Source organism: Vulpes lagopus, chromosome 14, assembly GCF_018345385.1.
Source record: "Vulpes lagopus strain Blue_001 chromosome 14, ASM1834538v1, whole genome shotgun sequence".
NCBI lineage: Eukaryota > Metazoa > Chordata > Mammalia > Carnivora > Canidae > Vulpes > Vulpes lagopus.
In genome coordinates this window covers 20,486,132-20,508,872 of record NC_054837.1, presented here as the reverse complement: position 1 = coordinate 20,508,872, position 22,741 = coordinate 20,486,132, and the positions used below count along the sequence as shown (strand labels likewise).

Below are 22,741 nucleotides of genomic sequence, written 5' to 3'. Positions count from 1 at the left end.
GGATGATGCCTTGTGGCACCATGGCACCGCGGCACTGGGGGCTCGTCTCCCTCCTGGACAGATGGGTCAATAGGGGCAAGCAGTACAACCTCTTTCAGGGCTTCTAGAGCCCGGAAGGAGGGAGTGGCCTCCACAAGACATCCTGGTGGTCAGAGGGCTCGAGGCACCCCACTGGCCTGACCAAGGCCCAGAAAACAGGCAAGCAGGACCCTAAGCCCCCAACCTCGGCACTGACCCCTCCCTCGTCCTGCCCTTCGGGACTGCTCTGCCTGTCGTTCGGAGGCCAGCCGGCCGCCCACGCTTCTCCATCCGCAATTTGTTCCAGGCCCTGGATCTTGGATAGGGGAGGAAACGAGGACAAGAAAATGTTTTTTAATTAAGGAAGAAAAAAAGACCTCAGTATCGGACCATTTCACAAAAGGGAATCTAGGATGAGGTAAGAGGTTTCCACCGCTGCCCTCCCACCCCCACCACCACTGGCACTACCAGAATCAGGAGGAAACGTCTAGGGAAAAATGACCCAGAAAGAGAGGCCCAGGGAGGGATGAAGGAGGGGAACAAGGTAAGCCAACTAAAGGCATGGACCCAGGAAAGGAAGGCAACAGGCGCTGAGAGCAAAGAGACCTTCCAGGTACTGGCCCGGGAGCTGGAGGGGAGGAGCAGGCTTGGTTTCCCTTTTGGGAATGGTCTCCTCATTGGAGCCTGGGGCAGGGCCAAGGGGCATGGGGAAGGGGCAGCAGAGAGAAGCCCCACTGGGAAGCAAGACATCAAGGGGCTGGGAGAGTGAAGAGCAGGTTAAGAGAGGGTCCAGGGTCAAGGCATGGTCTACAGAAGGGCTGTGGTACTATCCTGACTTGTGGACGGAGGGCCAGAGGGTGTGTGCATGTCAATGTGCCCGCAGGTGTGCAGAGTGGGGATATAGCCCGGGCAGCAGGACAGGGACAGGGAGGCCTGCCTGCATCAGGGGGAAGAGCGGGTCCTCATCAGTCTGGCAGCCCACGGACCTCGAGGTGAGGGGTGCAGGAGGGGGAGGGGCAGGGCCCTGCACACCCTCCTCCTGAAGCCTGGCTGCAGTGCTCGGGACCCCAGGGGAACCTCGGGCGACAGCAGAAGGCCCCAGGGGGGAGGGGGCACGCAGGCTGGGCGAGCAAGAAGAGTCTTTGCACTGCTGGAGCAAAGGGACAGGAGGAGGAGAAGCCAGAACAGAGAAGGTTCTTCTTAGGGGAACGGGGGAGCCAGGAGGGAAGACGACCTGGGAAGAAAGGAGGGAGAGATGAAGCAGAACGGAGGAGCAGGCAGTGGTACCATCCCCAGGGTCCCCCCTGCGCCTTCCCACCCTGGCACCAAGAGTGAGGCCAGGCTCACCAGACACAGGGTGCAGGACTCCTCCCCCTCTCCTTCCCCCACACAGTACATCTCCCTTCCTGGGGAGGAATCAAGATGCCTGCTGGCCTTGGCCCAGCCCCGGGCACTGCTCGCTACCTTCTCTACAAGCTGCCCCCCAGCCCGCCTCCCACGAGGCTGCACGGTGATGATGACGCCCTCTGTCCGCCAGTCCTCGGCAGAGGCCCCCGCCACCCCCGTGGCCTCCTCTGCCTCCGGCTGGATGCCCAGCCGCCCCTGCAGCTCTGCGATGAGCCGCTCCTGGGAGGGGGTCCTGCTCAGGGTGGCGGGATCCAGCCGGCGGCGAGGGGAGGGCTCCCGGGACATGGGGTGCGCGTGGCCTGTCTCCCGGCTTCTCCTGATCACAGAGCGGATCTGAGGGGGGAGGGGGAAGCCGTCACAGTCCCACTCGGGACTCAGCCGAGGCTGCTCAGTCCACACAAGGTGCCGCGGGCGGGAGAGAGCAGAACAAACTGCCCAAGAGCCAAGCTGAGGTGAGGTGGAGGCAGGGGGCAGAGCAGACACCCAGTGCTCACCTCCAAGTCACCAACGACCTTGGGCAAGACTTCACTTTCAGGGGCATCAGCTTCCCTAAGCCTTGAAATGGGGTTAGAGTATTTTCTTGGCTGCCTAAAGGGGTTATGGCAAGATTATCTGAAAGGATGTAAGTGGAGATTCCTGAAAAGGCATAAGGCTCTTTCTTTTTTTGGTCTGTAATAGAAAAAACGTGATCTTTCCTCTCGGTAAATCTTTTTTTTTTTTCTTCAGTGTATTAGAACCTGCTTGTTTGTAGTGGTTCTGGTTTTGTTTGTTGTTGCTTCACTTTGCTTTTGAAAAGGACATAAAATTTTAATCAACCAAGAAGCAAATAAGAATAGTAACGTCAGCCATGGCTTATTGAGGACCAAGAGCTGAGTTCTCAGCAGTTTCCAGGCATTACTTCATTTAACCCTTGGACGTGATAGGGGAAAATGGTCTATTATAACTTCCCTTCTCTTCTTTTTTTTTTTTTTTTTAAAGTAGGCTCCACGTCCAACATGGGGCTGGAACTCACGGTCCTGAGATCGAGAGTTATATGCTCTACTAACTGAGCTAGCCAGGCCCCCTTACTATTACCCCCATTTTAAAGATGAGAAAGCTGAGGCTGGTGGGGGATTGCCCAAGGTCACACAGGGTGGCAAGTACTGGAAGCGTGGCTTGAATTCAGTACTATCTGGTTCCAAAGCCCATGCTTTTAACCATTTTGCACACATCACCTCAGGAGGTCAGGGACAGCCCATCTAGAGGAAAGAGCCTTAAAACAAGCAAGAGGCAGGTTGTCACTAAGAGAATTTCCAGGGCCCAGAGGTTCCCTGCCCCACAGAACCCACTGCTGGTCAGTAGGGTCACAGGCCACGCAATCTTGGGATTTGCTGCCCAAGCAGACATGCACAGAGTGGGAGGCTGCATGCAGTTAGCCAGGAGTGGCCCACACTCAGGCCTGCCAAGGGCCATGCCTAGCAGCTGTGCGAGCTTGCGCCTGCCTGGCCAGAGGTGGAAATCCTCTCAGTGGTGTTGGGTGTGTCCATAACCATGGCAGGTGGAAGCTCCGGCTGTTCCCTCTTGGCCTCAGCAGCAGCTTCGGTGGTGGCCCCTGGCCACTTGGGGGTCTCAGGTCCCTGGGTTGGCCTAACCAGGCTTACCCTCATGGGATTCTGTCCACCTAACTGCTCCTTGTCAACTGGGGCCAGATAGCTGCTTTCCGGCTCCCCTGGCTCTGGCTTTGCCCTCTGCTCCCACTGTCCACATTCCTTTGTGAGACTCCAGGTATCTGGGAAGATAGCCTGACGGTCCACGGCCACGACAGCTGGCTCAGTTACTTCCTGGAAGCTGGGTGTGGCTCCGTGGGGGATCTCAGGCCTGAGTGCCTCCAAAACCCACAGCTGCTCCCGAGTGACAGCCATGGCTTCCTCTGGGTACAAAGTGTTGTCCAGCAGCCCATGGGAGTCTCCAGGCTCCTGGGGACCTGCATACCCAGCTTGGCAGGGTGGCGTGTGGCAGGGGGGAGCCCTGGAAAGCTCACTTGTAATGTTTGGTAGGTCTTTCCAAACCTGAGCCTGGCTCTCTGCACCACATGGCCCCAGAAAACCCTCCACAGAGGGAGACCTTGAGTTGAGAGTGTCAGGTGTCGCCTGGAGACCAGCCAAATCTAGCCAGCTGGGAGCCATAGGAGGCAGAAGGCCCTGCCTATTATCAGGGTCTTCAAAGCAGAGGACCTCCTGGGTGGGAGCATGGTCTCCAGAGGAGAGCTTAGCAGTGGATGGCAAGAATCCAGAGGGCCCAGGAGGAGGAGGAGAAGGAGAAGGTATGTGGTGTGGGGATGGAGCTGATTTGGGCAGCAGCCCCGGGGAGTTCAAGGCCACAGCAGAGGAGCTGGTCTGGAGAAGGAGAAAGACAAAAGGCAGAAGAAGGGAGAGGTGAGGAAGGGTGCTCACTGCAAGGGGTGGGCTTGGCCTGAGGTTTCTGAGAGCACCATCTACACTTACGCTAGACTGATGTGGCTGAGAAGCTGAAGCATGGGGACTGGCCTTCGAAAAAGGCCCAGACCCCAAAAAAGGTTTGCCTGGGATCCACATCCTAGCAGAAAGCAACCACCGAGCCCTGCCTGCAGGGCCACCCCAGTCGGAGTAGGAACAAGGGAGAAAAGGCTACAGAGAGTGGACCATGAGAAACAGGTGACCAGGAAGGGCAGCCCAAGCACCAATCAAGGGAGAGTCGGCCACAGGCAGCTGCTCTGCTTCTTCCAAACTTGGCTCAACTTGGCTGTCTCCCCCCGACAATCCCAGCCTTCCTGTGTCCCCCAAAACTTCCTCTCAAGACATGGCTAGAACAAGCACAGTTTCTTATGGGGCACGACAATGCTGGCTGTCTCAGAAAGTAAAAACAGGGGCACCTGGGTGGCTCAGTCGGTTAAGCGTCCAACTCTTGATTTTGGCTCAGGTCATGATCTCAGGGTCCTGGGATTGAGCCCTACATTGGGGGCTCCGAGCTCAGTGGGAAGTCTGCTTGAGATTCTTTCCCTCTGCCCCTTTCCTGCTCATACTCTCCCTTTCAAATAAGTAAACAAATCTTAAACAAAAAAAGTAAAAACAGCCTTAAGGGTGATAGCACAGGGCTTCTCCAAGGCCAACACCAAAGTCCAAGGGACTTATTTCTGATGGTGGCCACTCACCACCCAGAACAGTGGCACAGAAGGGTCATAGGGCCAGGCAGCTCCCATCCCCCACTGTGAAACCCCAGCTGGAGGGACTCTTGGAGATACCCTTAGAGCCAAGAGCACTCAGACTGCTTGCTCCCCTTCTCATGTTCCCTCCTTCATGTCCCAAAGGTCCTGGGCAGACCCACATGGAAGGGTGAAGTCAGCAATTGCCAGAGAACAGTCAGTATCAATCCCCACAGAGGCATCGCATCTTCTAAATAAAACATCTTGGGTCTAGCAGGTCTGGGAGGCCCAGGAAGGAGGGGAAGGGATGCCTCATGCAGGACAGGCCCAGAGCCCTGTGGTTAGGTTTCCCACAGACATAATCTGTGGGGACTCAGACCTGTAGAGGGTGGTGGGAAAGATGGGGGGAGGCTGGCAGCAGAGACCTGTGTATTTAGGAGCCAGAGGCAGAAAGAAAAGGGATGTGTTGAGGACAGCCAGCCAGTGTAGGAGATGGGGCTCCAGGGCAAATGACCTCTCAGGCACAGGATCCCAGTCCCACACGGTCCAGCAGAGAACACCCTCCCCCACCAAAAGCAGCCATTAACACAGAGGCCTTTGTCCCAGCCTCCTGATCCCCTTGCTTGGTGGTTGGGAGCTGGGAGCAACCCAGGAGGAAGGAATTTCCCTGCTAAGTGCCTCTCTGCCTTCATAGGCTGTGGGGCAGCCAGTTCCCATGAAGCCTAGACTGACCCTCCTTCCCTGGCATCCTGGCAAACCAGAGTAAAGTAGGGTCCCAAACACTGAGGGCCCGAGTTCCCGCTACTCACACTGAGGTACAGAGGAAGAAGGAGGGGGCAGGGAAGAGGAGAGGTCTTGGGGCACCTTGAAATCCGATAGGGAGGCCATCAGCTCGTCCAGCTCCCTGGTGGCAGAGGAGGCTGAGATGCGTGTCTGCTGCTGGCTGGAGGTGACTCGTTGAGGGCTGCTCATCTCACCCTGGTTCACAGTGATGGCAGGGCTATAGGGCAGGCACAGCATCAGCAGGGACCCCAGAGTCCAGCTCTGGGTTCCCCCAGAATAGCAGCATCTTAGCTTTCACATTGGAGTCCCCCCACCCGACTCCAGAGAAGCCCAGCAGCATTCCTGAGAGGGAGGGGACAGCCCTCAACTACTGGGACAGAGCTGAGGTGAACAAGCTGGCATGGGAGAAGAGGGCAGCTCAACCAGCACCCTTCTCAGGAGGACACCTTGGCCCTCCTAGCCCGAGTTCAAGCTCATCTATGAAACAAGTCCGAGCTTGTGTGCGTCCCCCCACAACATGGTACACATCCATGTGAGATGCTTCCAACAACACGGTAACAGGGGGAAGAAATAACATTAGTAACCACCAACCACGTGTGAGCCCGAAACCATTCCAGGTATATTACGTGTACTATTGGGTCTCATCCCATCAAGGTAGGTGGTCTTATCGCCATTACCCTATATCCCTTTATCCCATTTTATAGACAGGAAAACTAAGGCTTGAGAAACAACAGAAAAGACAGAGCCAAAGTCTGAACCCTAACAGTGTGGCTCCGAAACCCCTGCAGACAGCCACTGGCACCCTTGGCGCACAATGTGTCATCTTTTCTGATGGGTGATGGCTCACCAAAGGCAGGCGGGGTGTCCTTGGGACTCCACTAACCCCCCAGGGCCTGGTCCGGGGCCTGGTCCGGGGCCTGGCAAACAGCAGGCCCTTGTGGAGGGAATCGGTGACAACTGGGCCAAGTGGATGGACACAGATGCAAGGGCACTGCTGGGCAAGACGTTCCCCACCCAGGAGAGCCCGGTGATACTCACACGGGGCTGGGCACGGAGCTCTCCAGTTCGTCCAAGAGACTCTCCACACTGGGCCGCACGTCCTCCAGACCCCGGCCCCCATTCCGCTTGGGCTTCTCTTTCGTTAGGGGCCCGGCTTTGCCCCCCACTGGGCTGTTATTTTCTGGGATGCCATAGTGGGGGCTCAGAGCCCCGGGTAGCGGGGGGCTTGAGTTGGTCTCATCTTGGAAGAGCAAGAGAGAAAGGCTGCTCAGTCCTGCCCCCCTGGGGATCCAGAGCCCAGCAGGTGGGCCCCAAGGGCTCCCAGGAACCAGTCCTACCTGTAGGGAAGCCTGGGGGGTTATGCTGCACCGCGTTCAGTTCCAGCAGCAGGCGGTCAAGTTCAGAAAGATTGCTGCCGAGGGAGGAGCTCATCACCGTGGGTGAAGGCTCGGCCGACTTCTGCTTGTTGGGGAAACTGAGAGGCAGAGGGGAGGCCACAGTGAGAGGCGCCTCTAAAGTCCTCAGGGAGAAAAAGGGAGGAGGACTGTGAAGTCTCCCCCAGCAAGAGATGGGAGAATGGGGAAGGGATGTGGTGAGAAGAGGGGAGGAAGTCTTGCCTCAGCTCCTCAACGACACAGGGTGACGTGACAACTCAACCCCGCCACTCCAATGAGATGGCAGTGCTGAGGCAACTGGGCCAGTTCAGAGGCAGTGGGAGCTGGCCAGGAGCCTCGGGGCCTTCTGCGGGCTGTCACCAGGCCTGATCCCTGGCCTCAGGCCTTCCAAGCAGGAGGGGGAGGAGCGCACAGAGGGCTGCACCAGTACCTGTAGACGTGCTCTTCCTCACCAGCTCGGGGACACGGAGGGCCGGCACTGTCCTGGGGGACAGGGGCACTGGAAGTTTTGGTACTGGAGCTGTACACAGGTGACGGGGGCTGAGGCTGCAGGGAAGAGAATGCTCAGGGCCTCCCCCAAGGGGAGGAAAAGGAACAGCCCGAGTCACCCCCAGGAGGCTCCTGCTCACAGTCAGTCTCACCAGGGAATTTCCACACTCTGGCCAGGAGACAGGTGATTAACACTTGGTCACTTGCCCCCTCACGTGGCATCTGGGAGACCCAGCTGCTTCCTGGCCCCTCTCTCCATCCCCCTGATCCCATTCCTCCCCCAGCTCCCCAAGCTGCTGCCAGACAAGCTCCTACTACCCCAAAGCCTCTGTTCCCTGTCTTCCCAGCCCCTGTCCCCACCTTACCTGCTGGTGGGTGAATCGGGAGGCGCTGGGCTGCCACTGGTCTAAGGGGTCAAGGATCGTCCCATTGAGGGCCTCACTGGATGGGGGTGGGGGGACAGGGGGTGGCACAGCAATCTCCTGGTATGTGTGGTTTCCAGTTGGGTATGAGTAGGGGGTCTCCTCAGACAAGAACACGGGCCGTTTGGAGATGTGGGAGGTGGTGGACTCCAAGTCTGCCAGCAGGGCGTCTGCAGAAAGAACATGCTGAGAGCTAGTAGAAATCAGGGATCCTGGGAACACACTGTCCAGTGGCAGTGCCCTCCCTGCCTGCTGCACCCAAGAGTCAATGACTTCTGAGCACCTGCCCCACCCCTGGGAGAAATAACCAGCCTCAGGGCAGGAAGCAATCAGCCCAGACCAGCCTGGGTAAGAACCAGCTTCTAAAACTAACCTATTCTCCCCAGCCCAAGACCCAAGATGCTGTGGAAGCTCCTGGGCTGCCCTTGGGGCTCTCCTACCTCTGGCAGTCGGGCACCTGCATTCCCTCCCGACAGGGCTGTACAGCTGGCTGGCTGGAAGTCAGAAATGCCTGCCTGGAACTCCGCACTCTGACTTCACAGGGCAAGGCGGGGAGAATGGGCGGGAGGGGCCCCACGTCACAGGGGAGGGGCCCAGGCAGTGCCAGGTCCCACTTAAATTCCAGGAGCTTAGGCTTTCTCAGCAACATCCCTCCCACCCCAAACTGGAGTGGTCCCTGGCGAATAGTACCTGCCTTTCTGACCAGGTAGAAGCAAAACCCCAGGCTCCATTCTCCTTCCAAGGCCCTGGGCTACAGGGTGAGGTACGTGGGGAGGTGGGGGCTGGGTGGAAGCTGGTGCAGTATTCCCCACCCCCTCAGCAAAGCAGGGGGCAGGACTGCTCTGTAGGCTGTTTCTGCGGAAGCCTGGCAAGCAGCCTGGGCCCAGAGGCTCCAGGGCCCCGCTATTCTGCTTTTAACAGCAGAAGGGAGCCGAATCGAGTACAAGCTTCCATTACCCCGGCACTGGGCAGACAACAGGAGGGCCCTGGATCTTCCCAGTCTCCAGACATAAGAATAGCGGGAAGGGCAGGAGTAGGAACTGCTGACAACCCCTCAGCTTCAATCCTCCCCTCCTGAGACCCTCAACAGCCCCCACAGCCCAGAGGGCCTGGCCCCAACACCACACCTTCATTCCTATCATATTCAAGGACTTGCTCACTCTCATTTCCCTGCCGACCTGCTGGGGGTCAGGAATGCTCAGTCCCTGGCCCTCAGGATATTACTTATCAGAAAGTAATGGCTGTATCTATTGTCAATCACTAGTAACAAGCTAGTAACATACGCTGTGTATATGTGGTCTCTCCATTAATCCTAATACTGGATAAAGCTGAAATTCTGATCCTCCCTTCATAGATGGGGAAAGGGGCTTCAAGAGGTGGTGGAACCTGCTCAGATAACAGAGCCAGTGAGAAAGGACTGTCTGGCTCTTCAGTAGCCCCAAACCCCAAAAATCTGACCTACAAGAGTCTGCTATGATCACAACATGATGTAATATTTAAACGGTACAGGCTTTGCGCAGTGGCAGTATCGTAGCCAATGAGGATTACCCAAGGCGCGATTATTGCTAATTGAAAACTTAAACGGTACAACTTCCTGAATGTCTGGGCCGAGGCTGGTCCTTCCTTACAGCCCTGTCCTCAAGCCTACCCCTGCTAGGTAGAGAGAAGCAAGGGGGGCCCACACCTCCCAGCTGTCTGCCCTGCCCTCCTACCCCCAAGGCTGGCCACATCTACCCCCAGCTCCTACCCAGCTGATCGGAGGGGGAGCCTGTCACAAGGCTGAGGTCCCTGGAGCCAGCAGCCCAGCACAAGGGTCTCCTGACTTCCAAGCAAGGTCAGTTCCTGTAGCCTCCTCCCCCTACAGATCTGCTAGAAGAGTCTGGCTTCCTGTCTCTAACAAAGCAGAACTAGAGGCAGTCAGTGTATGCCTAGGTAATGACAGACCAAGAACCAGTGTCGAGGGCCAATCTTACTGGCCTCTGAACGACTGCACCTGCTGCCTTGGCTTCATACATTTCCCCCGCACCCAATTCAGCAGGGGCAGGGGCTCCCCTTCTCCATTAAAGGCAGTTTGGAAAACCCCAGTGCAGGCACCATGTGCAACCCCACCAGGAATAGCAGGAGCAGCTGCTGTGCTTGACCACCCACCAGGACCTTCACTTGTGTTGTTTCCCTTCCTCCTCACCGCAACACCAGCATGGAGGGTAAAAGTGAGGCACAGAGAGACGAAGTGTGTGCCCATGCTGCCAATGCTGGCTGACGGGATACAGCCAGGATCTGAACTCAAGTCTCTCATGTTTCACACACTCAGTAGAAGATAAATGGTTCCCCTCTCCCATCAGACTCTCTGCATGAGGCCTTCTATCTCCAATACCCTCCCCTAACTTGCCTGATTCTAAGTCTAGTTTACAATTTCACCAGGCTCTTTTGAACACAGATACATGTATGTTGGTCAGAAGGAGCAGTCCTGGGGGGACGGAAACCAAAGATCCCAGGAGTTCAAGTCCTAGCTCCTCTTTTTACTCTCCGCAGCCACACAGAAAAATCCCTCTGCTCCACTGAGCCTCAGCTGGTGGGGTAAGCCGAGGTTCCTAACTCCTGCCTCCCAGTATTGGTATGAGGTTCACCGGGACAGCAGATGCTACAGCGCATTGGAAGCTGCAAACATCAGATCTTGTTTGCTTTGTGAAATTCTGCAAAAACATCGTCCTCCAAGGAGATCAGAGTAGGAAGCAAAGTAGTGACAGCTCCTACATCTTCTATGGGTAGAATCTGGACAAGACATGACCAGGGCAACCTTTGTGAGAAAAGTGAAATAATACAGTAACGTTCAAAGTGAAGTGTGTGTGGATGCCAGGGGGAAAAGCACATCAAACTTATGTCTATCTGAGTGAGAGAGCATATGCACAACCCAGAGGACCTCTGGGGTAGCTTCCTTCTCTCTATGCACCCCTTATTACTTTGCTCAGTGACTGCACAGGACTTGGTATCACTGTCTCCCAAAGCCCCCCACAAATGCTTCAGGGGAGGCAGCCAGGAATATAGGAAGCAGGAAAGGAGGCCTCTGGCCTCTACTTCAGATTCCTATGGGTGTAGAAGGCTGCCATGTCTCCAAAGCCTGCAAAGTGGTTACAGGCCAAAGTCTCCTTGCCAGCTCAGCAAACTCCTCCCCTGCTTGAGTAAATAACAGACTCGGAAGGAAGGCTGCTCCAGGGAGTCCACTCACAAGAAGTAGCCCATAGGTGGGTCCTCCAGTTTTCAGCTACACCTACTACCTGGTACCTAACTCTAAATACCAAATGGCGGGATCCCTGGGTGGCGCAGTGGTTTGGCGCTTGCCTTTGGCCCAGGGCGCGATCCTGGAGACCCGGGATCGAATCCCACATCAGGCTCCCGGTGCATGGAGCCTGCTTCTCCCTCTGCCTATGTCTCTGCCTCTCTCTCTCTCTCTCTCTGTGACTATCATAAATAAATAAAAATTAAAAAAAAAAATAAAAATAAAAAATAAATACCAAATGGCCTGGATCAGAGTCCTTCTAAACCCAGACCCCAAAGGAGGTGGGACACCATCCCCCTCCCAGTGTTTGTAGGATATGCTCCAGATACACAGAGGCAGTACCGGAAGCAGGCTAAGGAAAGCTCCTTACTTCCTGAGGATTTCTCCACTAAGTTTCTGGATCTAATGCTGAAACGGTGCAGACAAGTCAGAGCCACTGGGACCACCCAAGCCATCCTGCACAAGGAAGCTCTTCCCTGGGGCTTCCCATCCCTCTTCTGGAAGAAACCACCCTAAGCGCTACTGGCTTTTTGCCTCTCTGGGCCAGCTGATGCACGTCCTGGCACTTCCACCCACACAAGAGGGAAAGCGGAAGTCTCTGGGTGAGACAATCTGACGTGTTGGGGGGAGGGGTACTCCTCTCCAGGTACGTCGGGGAGGGGATGGCAGGCTGGGTGCAAAGTCTCCAGCCCACCAGGGGCAAAGGACACCCAGCTCCGCCCCCGGCGAGGAAGGGGTGCGGCCCGTCCGCCGCTTCCCGCCAGAGGGCGCTGTTGGCCCGCCTGCTCCCAGCCGCCGGCACAGTAACCGAAGGTAAACTCGCGCAACCACGGAATTTCGAGCCCGAGCCGGGGAAGACCTGGGAGCCCCTGGCCCTGGGCTCCCTGGGGAAGCTTCTATCCCGAGACAGAAACTCGGCCGACGCCGACGGGAGGGAGGGTGCAGGTACGGGAGGAGCACGAGGAGGCCTAGATGCCAGACCCCCCACGTGGGGGCCCCGGAGCACACGACCATGAACCGAGGAGTGACGCAGCCCCGCGGGGGCCCGAGACCCCCAGGGACGCACGCCCCCTCCGCAGGCGCAGCGCCGGCGGGCGTCCCCGTCCCCAGTCCGTCCGTCCCCGGCCCCAGTCCGTCCCCGTCCCCGTCCCCAGTCCGTCCGTCCCCGGCCCCAGTCCGTCCCCGTCCCCGGCCCCGTCCCCAGTCCGCGGCCCCGCCTGGGCCCAAGCAGCCGCTCAGATCAGGAGCGAGCGCCTTCGGCCCGCAGGCCGCTCGGTGGGCAGGAGGCCTGGGCGGCCGGGGTTTACCGGACAGGCCCAGACGAAGAGGCCCCTTTCCCCGGCCCCACGTAATCCTGAGGGTGAGGGTGGGGGTGGAGGTGGAGGTGGGAGCGGGGGAGCCTCGGCTCTGCAGCCCCGAAGGGGTTGAGGGGGTTAAGACGCAGACGTCCCCAGCTGGCTGCCCAGGGAGGGAGGGGATAGAGGGGCCGGTCTGCCCGCATTCCAGGATGCGAGCCACAGCTGCGCCCCTCACATTCCCAAACCAGCCCAGCGACGCAGGACAAGGGCAGCCAGGACAAGGGCAGCCGGGGCCCTTTTCATGGCCTGCAGACTGTGGCTCTGGGGACCCAGGCTGACCCAGTGACACATGACACCCTATAATAAGTTAAAGAGACACAATGGACCCCTTCCACCTCCACCCCCAATGAAGTATTAAAAACAAGTTAGACTCACAAGCCTGGCTTCCTCCTACCCAAGCCCTGGCCACTTCTGAGTGTGTGATAAAGACTGTCAAGACCAGAGCTGGACAGAGGCCAAGAGATAAAAGTCTATCCAACAGGATCCCTCAAGTATGGGGGGGGGGCGGCATTCGTGTGGGTGAGGGAGGACCCAGGCTACTCCATCCTCTCCTCCCAGGATTTAAAGACACTAGATGTGGGATACCTGGGTGGCTCAGTGGCTAAACGCTCTGCCTTTGGCTCGGGGCATGATCCTGGAGTTCCAGGATTGAGTCCCACATCGGGCTCCCTGCATGGAGCCTGCTTCTCTCTCTGCCTATGTCTCTGCCTCTCTCTTTCTGTATCTCTCATGAATAAATGAATAAATTCTTATAAAAAAAAAAAGACACTAGATGTTAAACTTGCACAGGGGGATTCTCAGTCACACAAACTCTGCTCAATGACCAAATTGCTTCACTGGGCTGCTTAATGGTTCTTGCGTCTCAGTTTCCTTGTCTGTCTGATAGGAATTCCACCATTTGACTCACAGGAGCAAGGATCAACATGAGAAAATGGATACACAGTGTTTGCTTAGCACTGTCCCTGGAATAGGGCACACTCAGTAAATTGCTAACCTGAGGGGAGCTGGTTCTCAAAGAGATGATTAGCCCTGGAGGGGCAAGAGAATGTACCTCTCCTTCTTATCCCAGGCCTGAGGCTAAGGATGCTGCAATCCTGGATGAGTGGTTAGAGGCATAGTTCTGGGGAAAAGAAAGCCACCCTGGAGAAGTGTCTCCACAAGGTCTTCACAGTTGGGGCAGGTACATGGGGTAGAGGGTGGGGGAGTTGTCATCCCTTTCCAGAGGCCACAGGATCCCCTGCCACACTAGCCCAAGTGCTGGGCCCCTCACCACTCTTCCACTGGCAGTCTTCCACTGGCAGCGCTAGGCTGAACAAGAAGAGGTGGGGTCCTTTAGCCTTCAGGAAGACCCCACCTCAAAATGCCTTGTATTCTTAAGGCCTGGCCTAGGAGAGTCCAGTCACCCACCTCCTTTCCACAGGCCTTAACTTTTGTCACCCCAGGGCAGGGGTTGGCATGGCAGCTCCTTAGGAGCTAATGAACAGAAGGAAGGAGCAGCAAGCACCACCCTGAGAGCTCCAGCACAGGAGGCAAGGGGCTGCCATTGCACAAGAGACCTCCCAACAGTCCAGGGCCAGCTGTCCACCCCTGCCATTTAATATGATATCGAACACCGGCCCAGCAATTCTCTTTCTCACAAGTCCTAGAGAGGCCCAGTCTTGTGCCTGTCTACACTGCTGGGTTCAGAACTCTGGGCAAGGGAAGTTTCAGCTCCTTGCTGACCAGCTGCTCAGTCCAGTGGCCTCAAGTGTCAGAGGAGAAGCTGCCCAAGCTCAGGGGTACAAGCAGTGAGTGGGCTGGGGCTCAGCCCTTCCTAAGAAAGGAGCTATGTAAACAGCGGGACAAGCTATTCAGGGATGGTCTCATCTCAGCCCCTTTGCCGAGACTCTTCCAGATTAGGAAGGAAGCAGGACAAGAAGGAGGGTTCCCCCTTCCCCCAGCCCTGAGCACATGAGCAGTTAGAGTAGAGGTAATCTAATCCACAGCTGGGTACTTTTACTCTGTGAGTAACTCCCCAGGAATGGGGAGCTGGGTATATTTATCCTGATAACTGTCCTCGGAGGAAAAGGCAGATCTGTGACCATAAGGGCCAATCCACAATTAGGCCAGATCAACTCTGCCCCTACTGGGCCCAGGCACCCAGGGCCTGGACACTGTCTAGGAGGTCAATATCCTGGAGGGGCCTTCCCTGCCAATTTGGGTCTTTGTCCACTCCAATAATTAAGCACTAGAGAGCAGGGGCCTTGTCTATCTTGCTTGATGCCTCTCCCCAGAAGCCGGGATTTCAGGGGCTGTGAGGCTGAGGAAGATGGGGAGGGAGCTGTGAGCAGAGCAAAGCCAGTGCAGAGTAGGAGCCGGGATGCAAGGATTCCAGGGCCAGCCTGCTGGGTGCCTGGCAGCAGGTCGAACCACCTGCATGGGTCATCCTCTCTTCTGTCTACAAAATGGGCAGAACCCAATCTTCAGCACACTGAAGCAAGCTCTAGGGAGGAGAGAATACAATTTCAGGTAAGATTTATAGGGCATGTCTGAGCTCTTTGGAGTTGTCTAAATCCAAGACATTGCAGTTATCTGAATCCCAGACAGGAACTGCTCTCCCTAAGGGGATGGATGAGAAAACAATCAATACTGTAGTGTCATTTAAATATTTCATAGCCATGCCTGGAGGTTATGAAGACTTAGCCACCATTCTCCTTCGCTGACTCATGCCTCACTTAACAGGAACTGCCATTTCACTGTCTCAGCCCTAGAGGAAGTGTGGGCTGGGGGTGACACACGGGAAACCAGGGGGGCAGGCCGGAGTCCTCCAATCTGCTGCCAAGAAAGCTGGGAGGTGGCCCTCTGGCTAAGGCATTTCTTCCCTGGGCTTTCCACATGCCATAAGAGGGTGGTTTCCTGTCTGCCAAGGAGCCCTTCTTGCAGGGGCTGACACAACATGAATATGCCAGCTGGGTCACCTTTACTGGGTGCCTGGCTTGTGCCCAAGGTCACAGAGCTCAGGTAACCCCAGACTCGAGAGAATAGAGGCAGAAAGGCAATTCCAGAGGTCACCCTGAGCTGTAGGCAGAAGCCCCGACTGATCAGGCCCCTGGCTGCTACTGAGGCTTCCCCAGGCAGCAGCAAGTGGGAGGAGGCTGCTCCTCCTGTCCAAGTTTACCTGCACACCTCCCTGTGGGCTGGAGGCAGGTCCAGGCTGGCCAGACAGCAAGTCTCTTCTATCGTAAGGAACTCAGCTCCCGTCTGGGATCAGTAGGCCCTGCCCTCCCTGAGGTCCCAGAACTGCTTGTGGATGCATCCCATTGGTCAGATCTCATTTACCTCTTGGGGGCATCCAGAGACTGCTGTTCAAGGTCAAGCTAGGGCCCAACCCCAGGCCCATCCCACAGTTCCTTCAACACAGATTTACATACAAAAAGAACCACAAACCCAGGAGGCTCAGGTGCTAGAAATCTCTGCTATTTCACACTCACTCCAATCCACTCCTGCAAGAAGACTCTTGCAGTCTAGTCGGTCCATTTTTGTTGCAGGACAGGGTGGCTCCTTAGGCCTCTTAGCCTGGCTAATCACCACCAGAGGTTAGGAGGAGCTCAGAAGTGAGTCATCTGCCCTACAGAGACCCGAACTGAAAGTTCAAAAGTTTGCCTGCCTATTGCAGGTCTGAGCCACGCTCTTCCCAAGTTTGTGGATTTGACAGCAGTAGTTACCCAACTCTTTGTCGTCAAGTTCTGCTCAACAAACACAGCTCGAGATGGCTGGAGAAGGGGCCAGTGCTTCCTGATCTTGGGCAATTGGGTCATTTCCCTAATTCAGCTCTCTCCCTCCTGCCTTTCGAGTTTTCTAACAGCAACCCTAAGAGCTTCGGCCCTCCCCAGCTCCCACACTTCCTGTCACGTTAATTCTTCCTTCCCAGGTGCTTCTCCCATTACTGGCTTCCTTTCTTTTCATGGACAGCTTAGACCAGCACCCAAAGCCACACTCAGCCCCTTCTCAGCTTTGCCTGCAGCCCCCTGCCCAGATTCCCCAACTCTGACCCTTTCAGCAGACACTAGCAGTGTGAACTTCTTGGAACTCCCTTTTTGGTGTATGTTGTCTTGCCCAAGAGACCACACACCCCATGTTCCCAGGACAAGAACTCCCTTCCCTCTCACTAGATCCATAGCACAGATACCCTTATAAGCCTCTCCTACAGTGAGTGGATGTGTGCCAAGCAAGGAGGAGTCACAATGTTCAGCCACAGATGGCCCTCTCTACCGGCAGGATAAGATCAGAAACCTTGGGGTTAGCACTTCCTAGTCTTGAACTTCTCAGAATATGGCCTCAAACTAGCTTTTATCTCCTCCTGGAGCACACTCACTGCAACCTGCCCCTCTAGACAAAGTGGACCCCCTCTTCCCTTTCCCCAGCTGTGTGCCAATATTCACCATGCTAAACATGCCCCCTCAATCTTCTGTTGGGCTATAAATAACCCCAGGGGACACATGGAGGCCCGGGGCACAGGATAAATACATTCTGAGGATCACATTTGCCCAGGAGAAAGAAATTTAAATCATTGCTTTAATACAAGCAAGGCTTAAAAAAAAAAAAAAATACAAGCAAGGCTACCTTATGGAGCCAAACACAAAATGCGAATGAATTGTAGGACAAAAAGTAAGGCTTCAAAGAGACTCTTTGCACGTGCACTTGGGGACTTTGGCAAACAATTTTAAGCAGGACCACAAAGCTACCACTGTCCACACATAAAGCCACCCCTGTCCATACCACAAATTTGGCTGCTCTAGGGGCATTGGGAGTGTGGGGACAGTCACATAGCTCTTTGTATGCTCTCCGCATCCCAACCCCCAGGGTAGTGTGGCAGGGGGGAAAGAATGCTCCCCCACTCCCCCGCCACCCCAGAGGAGCAAGGCAGATGGGTCCGAGTCCACCACTCACCAGCCTGGGTGGCGATTTAACTAGATCATTCCAGACTGCACTTACTCAGACAACTCATAGAACACATGGTAAGGAAGCAATGACAAAGTATGCAAAAGCCACGGTGGTGGCTGGGGAGAACCTCCTCTGCCCTCCCACTGTGACACAGAGGGGACACTCAGTAGATAAACCCACATCACTGGTTTTCATCTCCCTTAAGGGTGGGAGGGGTGGAGGTGGAGCCAGGGACAGCAGCCAGGAATCTTGGGAGCTATGACAGGCCCGTCCCTAACTCTGGCCTCCTTGCTGAGTAAACCACTGACCTCACCCCTCCGTGCCTGGGGTTCCTTCCAAGTCCTCCTCAGAGTACATCATCTGAGCCCAGAAGCCTCAGACTCACTCCCTAGCAGGGACACAGGCAAGAGAGAAGCTGCAGGGCTCCAGCACAGCACCCCCCCACACACACACACACACCCCCGCCCAACACCAGCACTACTGCCTGCTGAGAGCCCTGTGGCTCTGAACCTGGAAGAGTGACAATAGAAGGAGCTGCCCAAGCTTCACAGAAGCTGTCAGCCTCTGAACTCCCAGAGGTGCAAGCCCAGGACAGGGCAGCCTCAGCTCCTGCCACTGAGGCTCCAAACCCAGCAGAGTGTCACAAAGGAACCCAAAGACAAGGAAGGCCACAGGGCCAGGAAGAAGCTCAGACAGGGGGAGGGGGAGAGGAGTAATCCTTACTGAGCATCTACTAGGAGCCTGGCCTCACAACCTCATCTTACAGGTAAGGACAAAGAGGCTCAAAGATGTCCACTGTACTCTATAGGCAAGCGGAGTCCCTGTAAGGGCAGCTCTGCTTGACTCCAAGAGCTTATCCTATCCTTTCCACAGGTCCACCGGGAGAGGACCAATCACCTCCTGTAACCATCTCTTGTTCCACCTGTCCCCAATGTCCTGCTTCTAAAGCAGTCTCCAGAGCACCTCTTGCAACCCAGAAAGGTTGGCCATGGGGCTGCTCCACCACTGCCTCCTCCAGGCCCCTTGCTCTTGGTCTCTCCTATTCTCTCTCCCCTCCTTCCCCACCTCCTCAGTCTCCAGCAGGGTCCTGAGCCGCTGCTGGGCCCCCAGTAATGGCCCCCGGAACCCAAGAACTCCGAGAAGGCTGGAGTGCCACGGTCTAAGCTAAAGCGTTTTTCCCTCTCGTGCCACATGGACAGCTGCCAGATCCCAGCGGCATGATGCAGAATGGGGCTGCCCCAAGCACTGACCTCTGACCTGCTGCCAGGCAGCCTTCTTACTGCATGACAAGGAAGGCCCTGGGCCACTATTTTGGGGGGGCCCAGACAGACCAGTGGCTCCACAGCCTCCACCAGAAACTGGCAAAGGCAGCATGAGAATCATCAGGAGACAGCTGCTCGGGACTCCACTGAACTCACTAAACAGCCAACTGAGGGACAGGCAGACAGCTGGCCTAGACTCTGCAACCCAGCTAACCTAGATCCTTCCTTTAAGATTTTATTTCTTTTTTTTTTCTTTTTAAGATTTTATTTCTTTTGTTGAGAGAGAGAGAGAGAGAGAGAGAGAGAGAAAGCAAGTGGGGGAGGGGCGAAGGGAGAGGGAGTAAATCTCAAGCACTCCGCACTAAGTGCGGAGCCCCACTTGGGGTCCAATCCCATAACCCTGAGATCACAACCTGAGCTGAAACCAAGAATTGGACACCTAACCGACTGAGCCATCCAGGTACCTGTAGGTCTTCCTTTAATAGATACCCACACGTCTCACCCAGGCACTTACTCTTCCCAGCAAAAACGTGGCAGGCTCTGGCTTCCTTTCTCTGTAAATGCTGTTCCCACCATCCTCACACTGGTTCTCACACTAGCTCTTAGGTGGGAGGGGGGCAACTAGCCCTCCTTGGCTAACCTTCATAAACTACTGACACTTGCAACTGATTTACTTTTAGTTTTAGAAAATAAGCTGAAGTGGGACCCCTGGGTTGCTCAGTGGTTTGGAGCCTGCCTTCGGCCCAGGGCGTGATCCTAGAAGTCCCAGGATGGGGTCCCACATCGGGCTCCCTGCATAGAGCCTGCTTCTCCCTCTGCCTGTGTCTCTGCCTCTCTCTCTGTGTGTGTCTCTCATGAATAAATAAATAAAATCTTTAAAAAAAGCAAAGAAGCTGAAGTGGGTTTAAGACTGCTCCAGTGACTGTCAGTCCCACCCACATGTGGTTTAAACTGCTTTCTTAAGAGAAAGAGCTGGGAAGGGCACAGAGCGCCCCAGGCATGCCCTAGGGGAAAAAGGATGGGCAGCATGTGATCTTTATGTGCCTGAAGTGTCACCTGTAGGATACATCCTGGTGGAACAAAAGTTGGAACCACTCTGAGATGGTCAAGAGCTCTGAAAAGAAGGGGCAGGTGGGAGAGAGAGACAGGGCCAGCTGACCCCCAATGACACTTTCACTTCCCTAGAGGCATCATTTCATCTAGCTGTAGCCTTCTTTGGTCTCACATATTTTGGAAGCCTCCTGCTTCATTCTGGGCAAGACAAAGCTCTCCAAAAGCCATTTGGCAGCCAGTGCCACAACTGACAGCTGGCACCTCCTAAGTAAGATGATGGAAGGTCTAGGGAGGGCCCATCACACCCACAGGAGCCGTAAGTCTTATCTTCATCCCTCTAGTGCTCCCCACACTCATAGGTGGTGGGCCTGGGTGGGATGGTGTCACTAATCTTCGAAGGAAGGATGCCTCCAGCCATTGTCCTAAGGAGGGCAAGACGAACTTCTCTGACAGTCCAGATCCTTGCCAACTCTCCGCATTGGGAAATCAGCCTCAACCTGGACAGGAAGGGAGCAGATGCAGGCCACAGTCCTCTGGGCTTGGGCTAACCAGAGTCACACTGGTAAACCACAAAAGAAAAGAAGGTGGGAAAGACAGACTTCCCAGAAACAAAGAACATCCAGGGAGACCTCTGGGCTGTCGGCCTTGCTGGCAGGGCTCACACATAGGGCCACGAAGGTGCAGAAGAGTAGGACAGGGTGGGAGAACTGAACCAAAGTAAGCCCTGCAGTCGGCCTGCAAGAAGCCCACCAACCCCAGAGCTGAGGCAGTGACCAAGCAGATACCAAGCATCTGTGGTCCAGGGCTCATGCAGCACAGAGGGGCCCAATGCTCCAACTTGACCTGTCATGGCTAGCCTCCCTACACCCCCATCTGCTGGGCCCAGCTGGTTACAGGAGATGGAGGCAGGGGAGGGGAAGGTATTCTCCTCAGTGCTGATTTGGATTTTATTGCAAGAGACATGCTGAGGCCCTGGGAATCCAACCCAGCAGAGCCAGGACAGATGGCAACAGCAGTGCCCAGCCATAGTGCCCAAAAAGCATCACACAGGAAGCCTACAGTGTACATACACAGAATGTTTCAAAGGTTTGCTTGGAGTTGGATCTGAACCACAGGGAATGTCTTCTAAAAGAAACAACGTTCTGAGGGGAAGATTTGGGGGGTGATGCTTGGAAAGACCATTTCTATCACTGACACCACTGGACACTAGACTCTACAATATTGACAAGGATTGCCTTCTCACTCTGAGGGGCCACGGGAGAGGCCCACCTGGGGTGGTGGGGGGGACAGGCCAGCATGACTCAGGAGCATTGAACCCCATCATTCTTCACTCACAGCGCCTGCTCCGTGCCTGGCAGTGTGCTGTGCACCAGGGGGTACTGCTGCCCTGGATGCTCCTGGTCTCAAATTCCCAAGGATGGACTGGGCAAGATTTCATATGCTTCTGCACCTGAACAACTGTCTGGAAAACCAGGGAGCCGCATGGTTAACCTGACAACCTCTGATTTGAACAAGCCTGCCACTGAAGCTGCTGCTTGTCCTCCTGTCTACCTCTACATCCAGAGAGGAAGTGGTCACGATGCAAGTCAGCCAGTTGATCAGATACCACCCACTAACTGCCCTCTTTCACATCACTGTTTCTCCTTTTCAAAAGTGGAAACCTCGGTCTCCACCTGCCCCATTCTGTTGTGCCCCAAACTGCAATGTCTTCCTCCATGGTCACTGACCCTTGGTCGAGGTGGGGGCTGTATGCAAGCAAACAGGGTGCCTGGCCCCATTCCACATCCTTAGTCCAAACCAAGCTGAGGTAGGAGAGAGGAGAGGAGTCAATCTCACAGACTAGGAACAATAGCTCCAGTTTCCACGTGACAGGGAAAAATCTGAGAACCCGGCACAAAGAGTAGCCACAGCACTCTCCCCTGGTGTCCAGATCCTCTGAGGGATCTGGGGCTGTGCCACCCTTAGAGCCGTGGGCAGCTCAGCATGGAGTAGCAGACAACCAGAAGTGCCAGTGGCCTCTAGAAGTGAGAAACAGGCTCCCCAGGAATCAGAAGGTCAAGTCCAAACTGCTCTGGCCCATGAGCAAGGGCTCCCAAGTGTAGATTTCCCTGTTCCTCACCTTTCCACACCTCCTTATCTTTCTGGTGAAATAGGCATCATAAATGGCTAAGGGTTGGCCCAGATAAATCTTCCAAGATCCCTTTCAACAATAAACTCTGATTCTTCTTCCGGGATGAGGGGGAGGGGGGCTGAGGGAGGCAACAGAGAATACAGCAAAGGCCATCAGCCCGAGCCTGAAAGCCTGTGCCCCACTCCCCGGTGAACGTCATTATGCTTTCTAAGAAATCTGAGGTGGTCCTAAGAAATGGAGAAATTGGGCACCTGGGTGGCTCAGTGGTTGGGCATCAGCTCAGACCATGATCCCAGGGTCCTGAGATTGAGTCCTGCACCAGGCTCCCCATAGGGAGCCTGCTTCTCCCTCTGCCTATGTCTCCACCTCTGTCTCTGTGTCTCTCATGAAAGGATAAACAAAATCTTAAAAAAAAAGAAAAAGAAAGAAAGAAAGAAAGAAAGAAAGAAAGAAAGAGAAAGAAAAGAAAAGAAAGAAAGAAAGAAAAGAAAGAAGAAAAGAAAAGAAAAGAAAAGAAAAGAAAAGAAAAGAAAAGAAAAGAAAAGAAAAGAAAAGAAAAGGAGAGATGTCACTTGAAAGCCAGGATTACTAGCTTTCTGGGAGCAGCCCGAAAGCTAGCAATACCAGTCTACTTCCCTGCAGAGCATCCACCAGCTGCAGCAATGAAATCTAGCTTTCTCCTTTGGCCCGCTTCATCTGTGCATAGCACCTACCTGGTCTCAGCAGCTATGTGAGTTTGCCACACAATGCAGTGTGGGTTTGCAGCTCAACAACTTTGGTTCAAGTCCGAGCCCTGCCCCTTGCTAGCACTGTACCTCTCTGAGCCCGGTTCCCTCAGCTACAGAAGAGGCGTAACAATAGCCCCTTATGTCGTGTGGACTGTGGAATCCCCAAGCCTCCCTCAAGCCATTTGGAGGAACAACTCAGATAATGAATAGAAAGCCTATCTGGCGAGTCACAAGCACACAGTCCGTACATATCCTTCATGCCAACTTCACCAGGTGACAGCAGATGACAGATGGGGGCTGAGTGGCTATCCCACCCATACAGCTAACATCCCTGAC

At 55.1% G+C, this 22,741-nt stretch overlaps 1 protein-coding gene and 1 pseudogene across 5 annotated transcripts in view; one reads left to right on the top strand and one right to left on the bottom strand.

The window, feature by feature from the left end:
- The window catches only part of PXN (paxillin), a 48,297-nt gene that overhangs the window by 4,455 nt on the left and 21,101 nt on the right, over nucleotides 1-22,741 (bottom strand). For 2 of the 5 annotated variants that reach the window (XM_041728675.1, XM_041728674.1), the window contains exons 2-10: nucleotides 7,617-7,843; nucleotides 7,193-7,308; nucleotides 6,706-6,842; nucleotides 6,407-6,608; nucleotides 5,450-5,585; nucleotides 2,907-3,800; nucleotides 1,483-1,758; nucleotides 956-1,252; nucleotides 236-334 (exon numbers count right to left, since the gene is read on the bottom strand). In XM_041728675.1, the coding sequence (XP_041584609.1) occupies nucleotides 236-334; nucleotides 956-1,252; nucleotides 1,483-1,758; nucleotides 2,907-3,800; nucleotides 5,450-5,585; nucleotides 6,407-6,608; nucleotides 6,706-6,842; nucleotides 7,193-7,308; nucleotides 7,617-7,843 (2,384 nt within the window). The remainder of the gene's footprint in view (nucleotides 1-235; nucleotides 335-955; nucleotides 1,253-1,482; nucleotides 1,759-2,906; nucleotides 3,801-5,449; nucleotides 5,586-6,406; nucleotides 6,609-6,705; nucleotides 6,843-7,192; nucleotides 7,309-7,616; nucleotides 7,844-22,741) is intronic. The other 3 variants (XM_041728676.1, XM_041728677.1, XM_041728678.1) reach the window with 3 other exon arrangements.
- LOC121475866 lies at nucleotides 9,182-9,299 on the top strand (annotated as a pseudogene).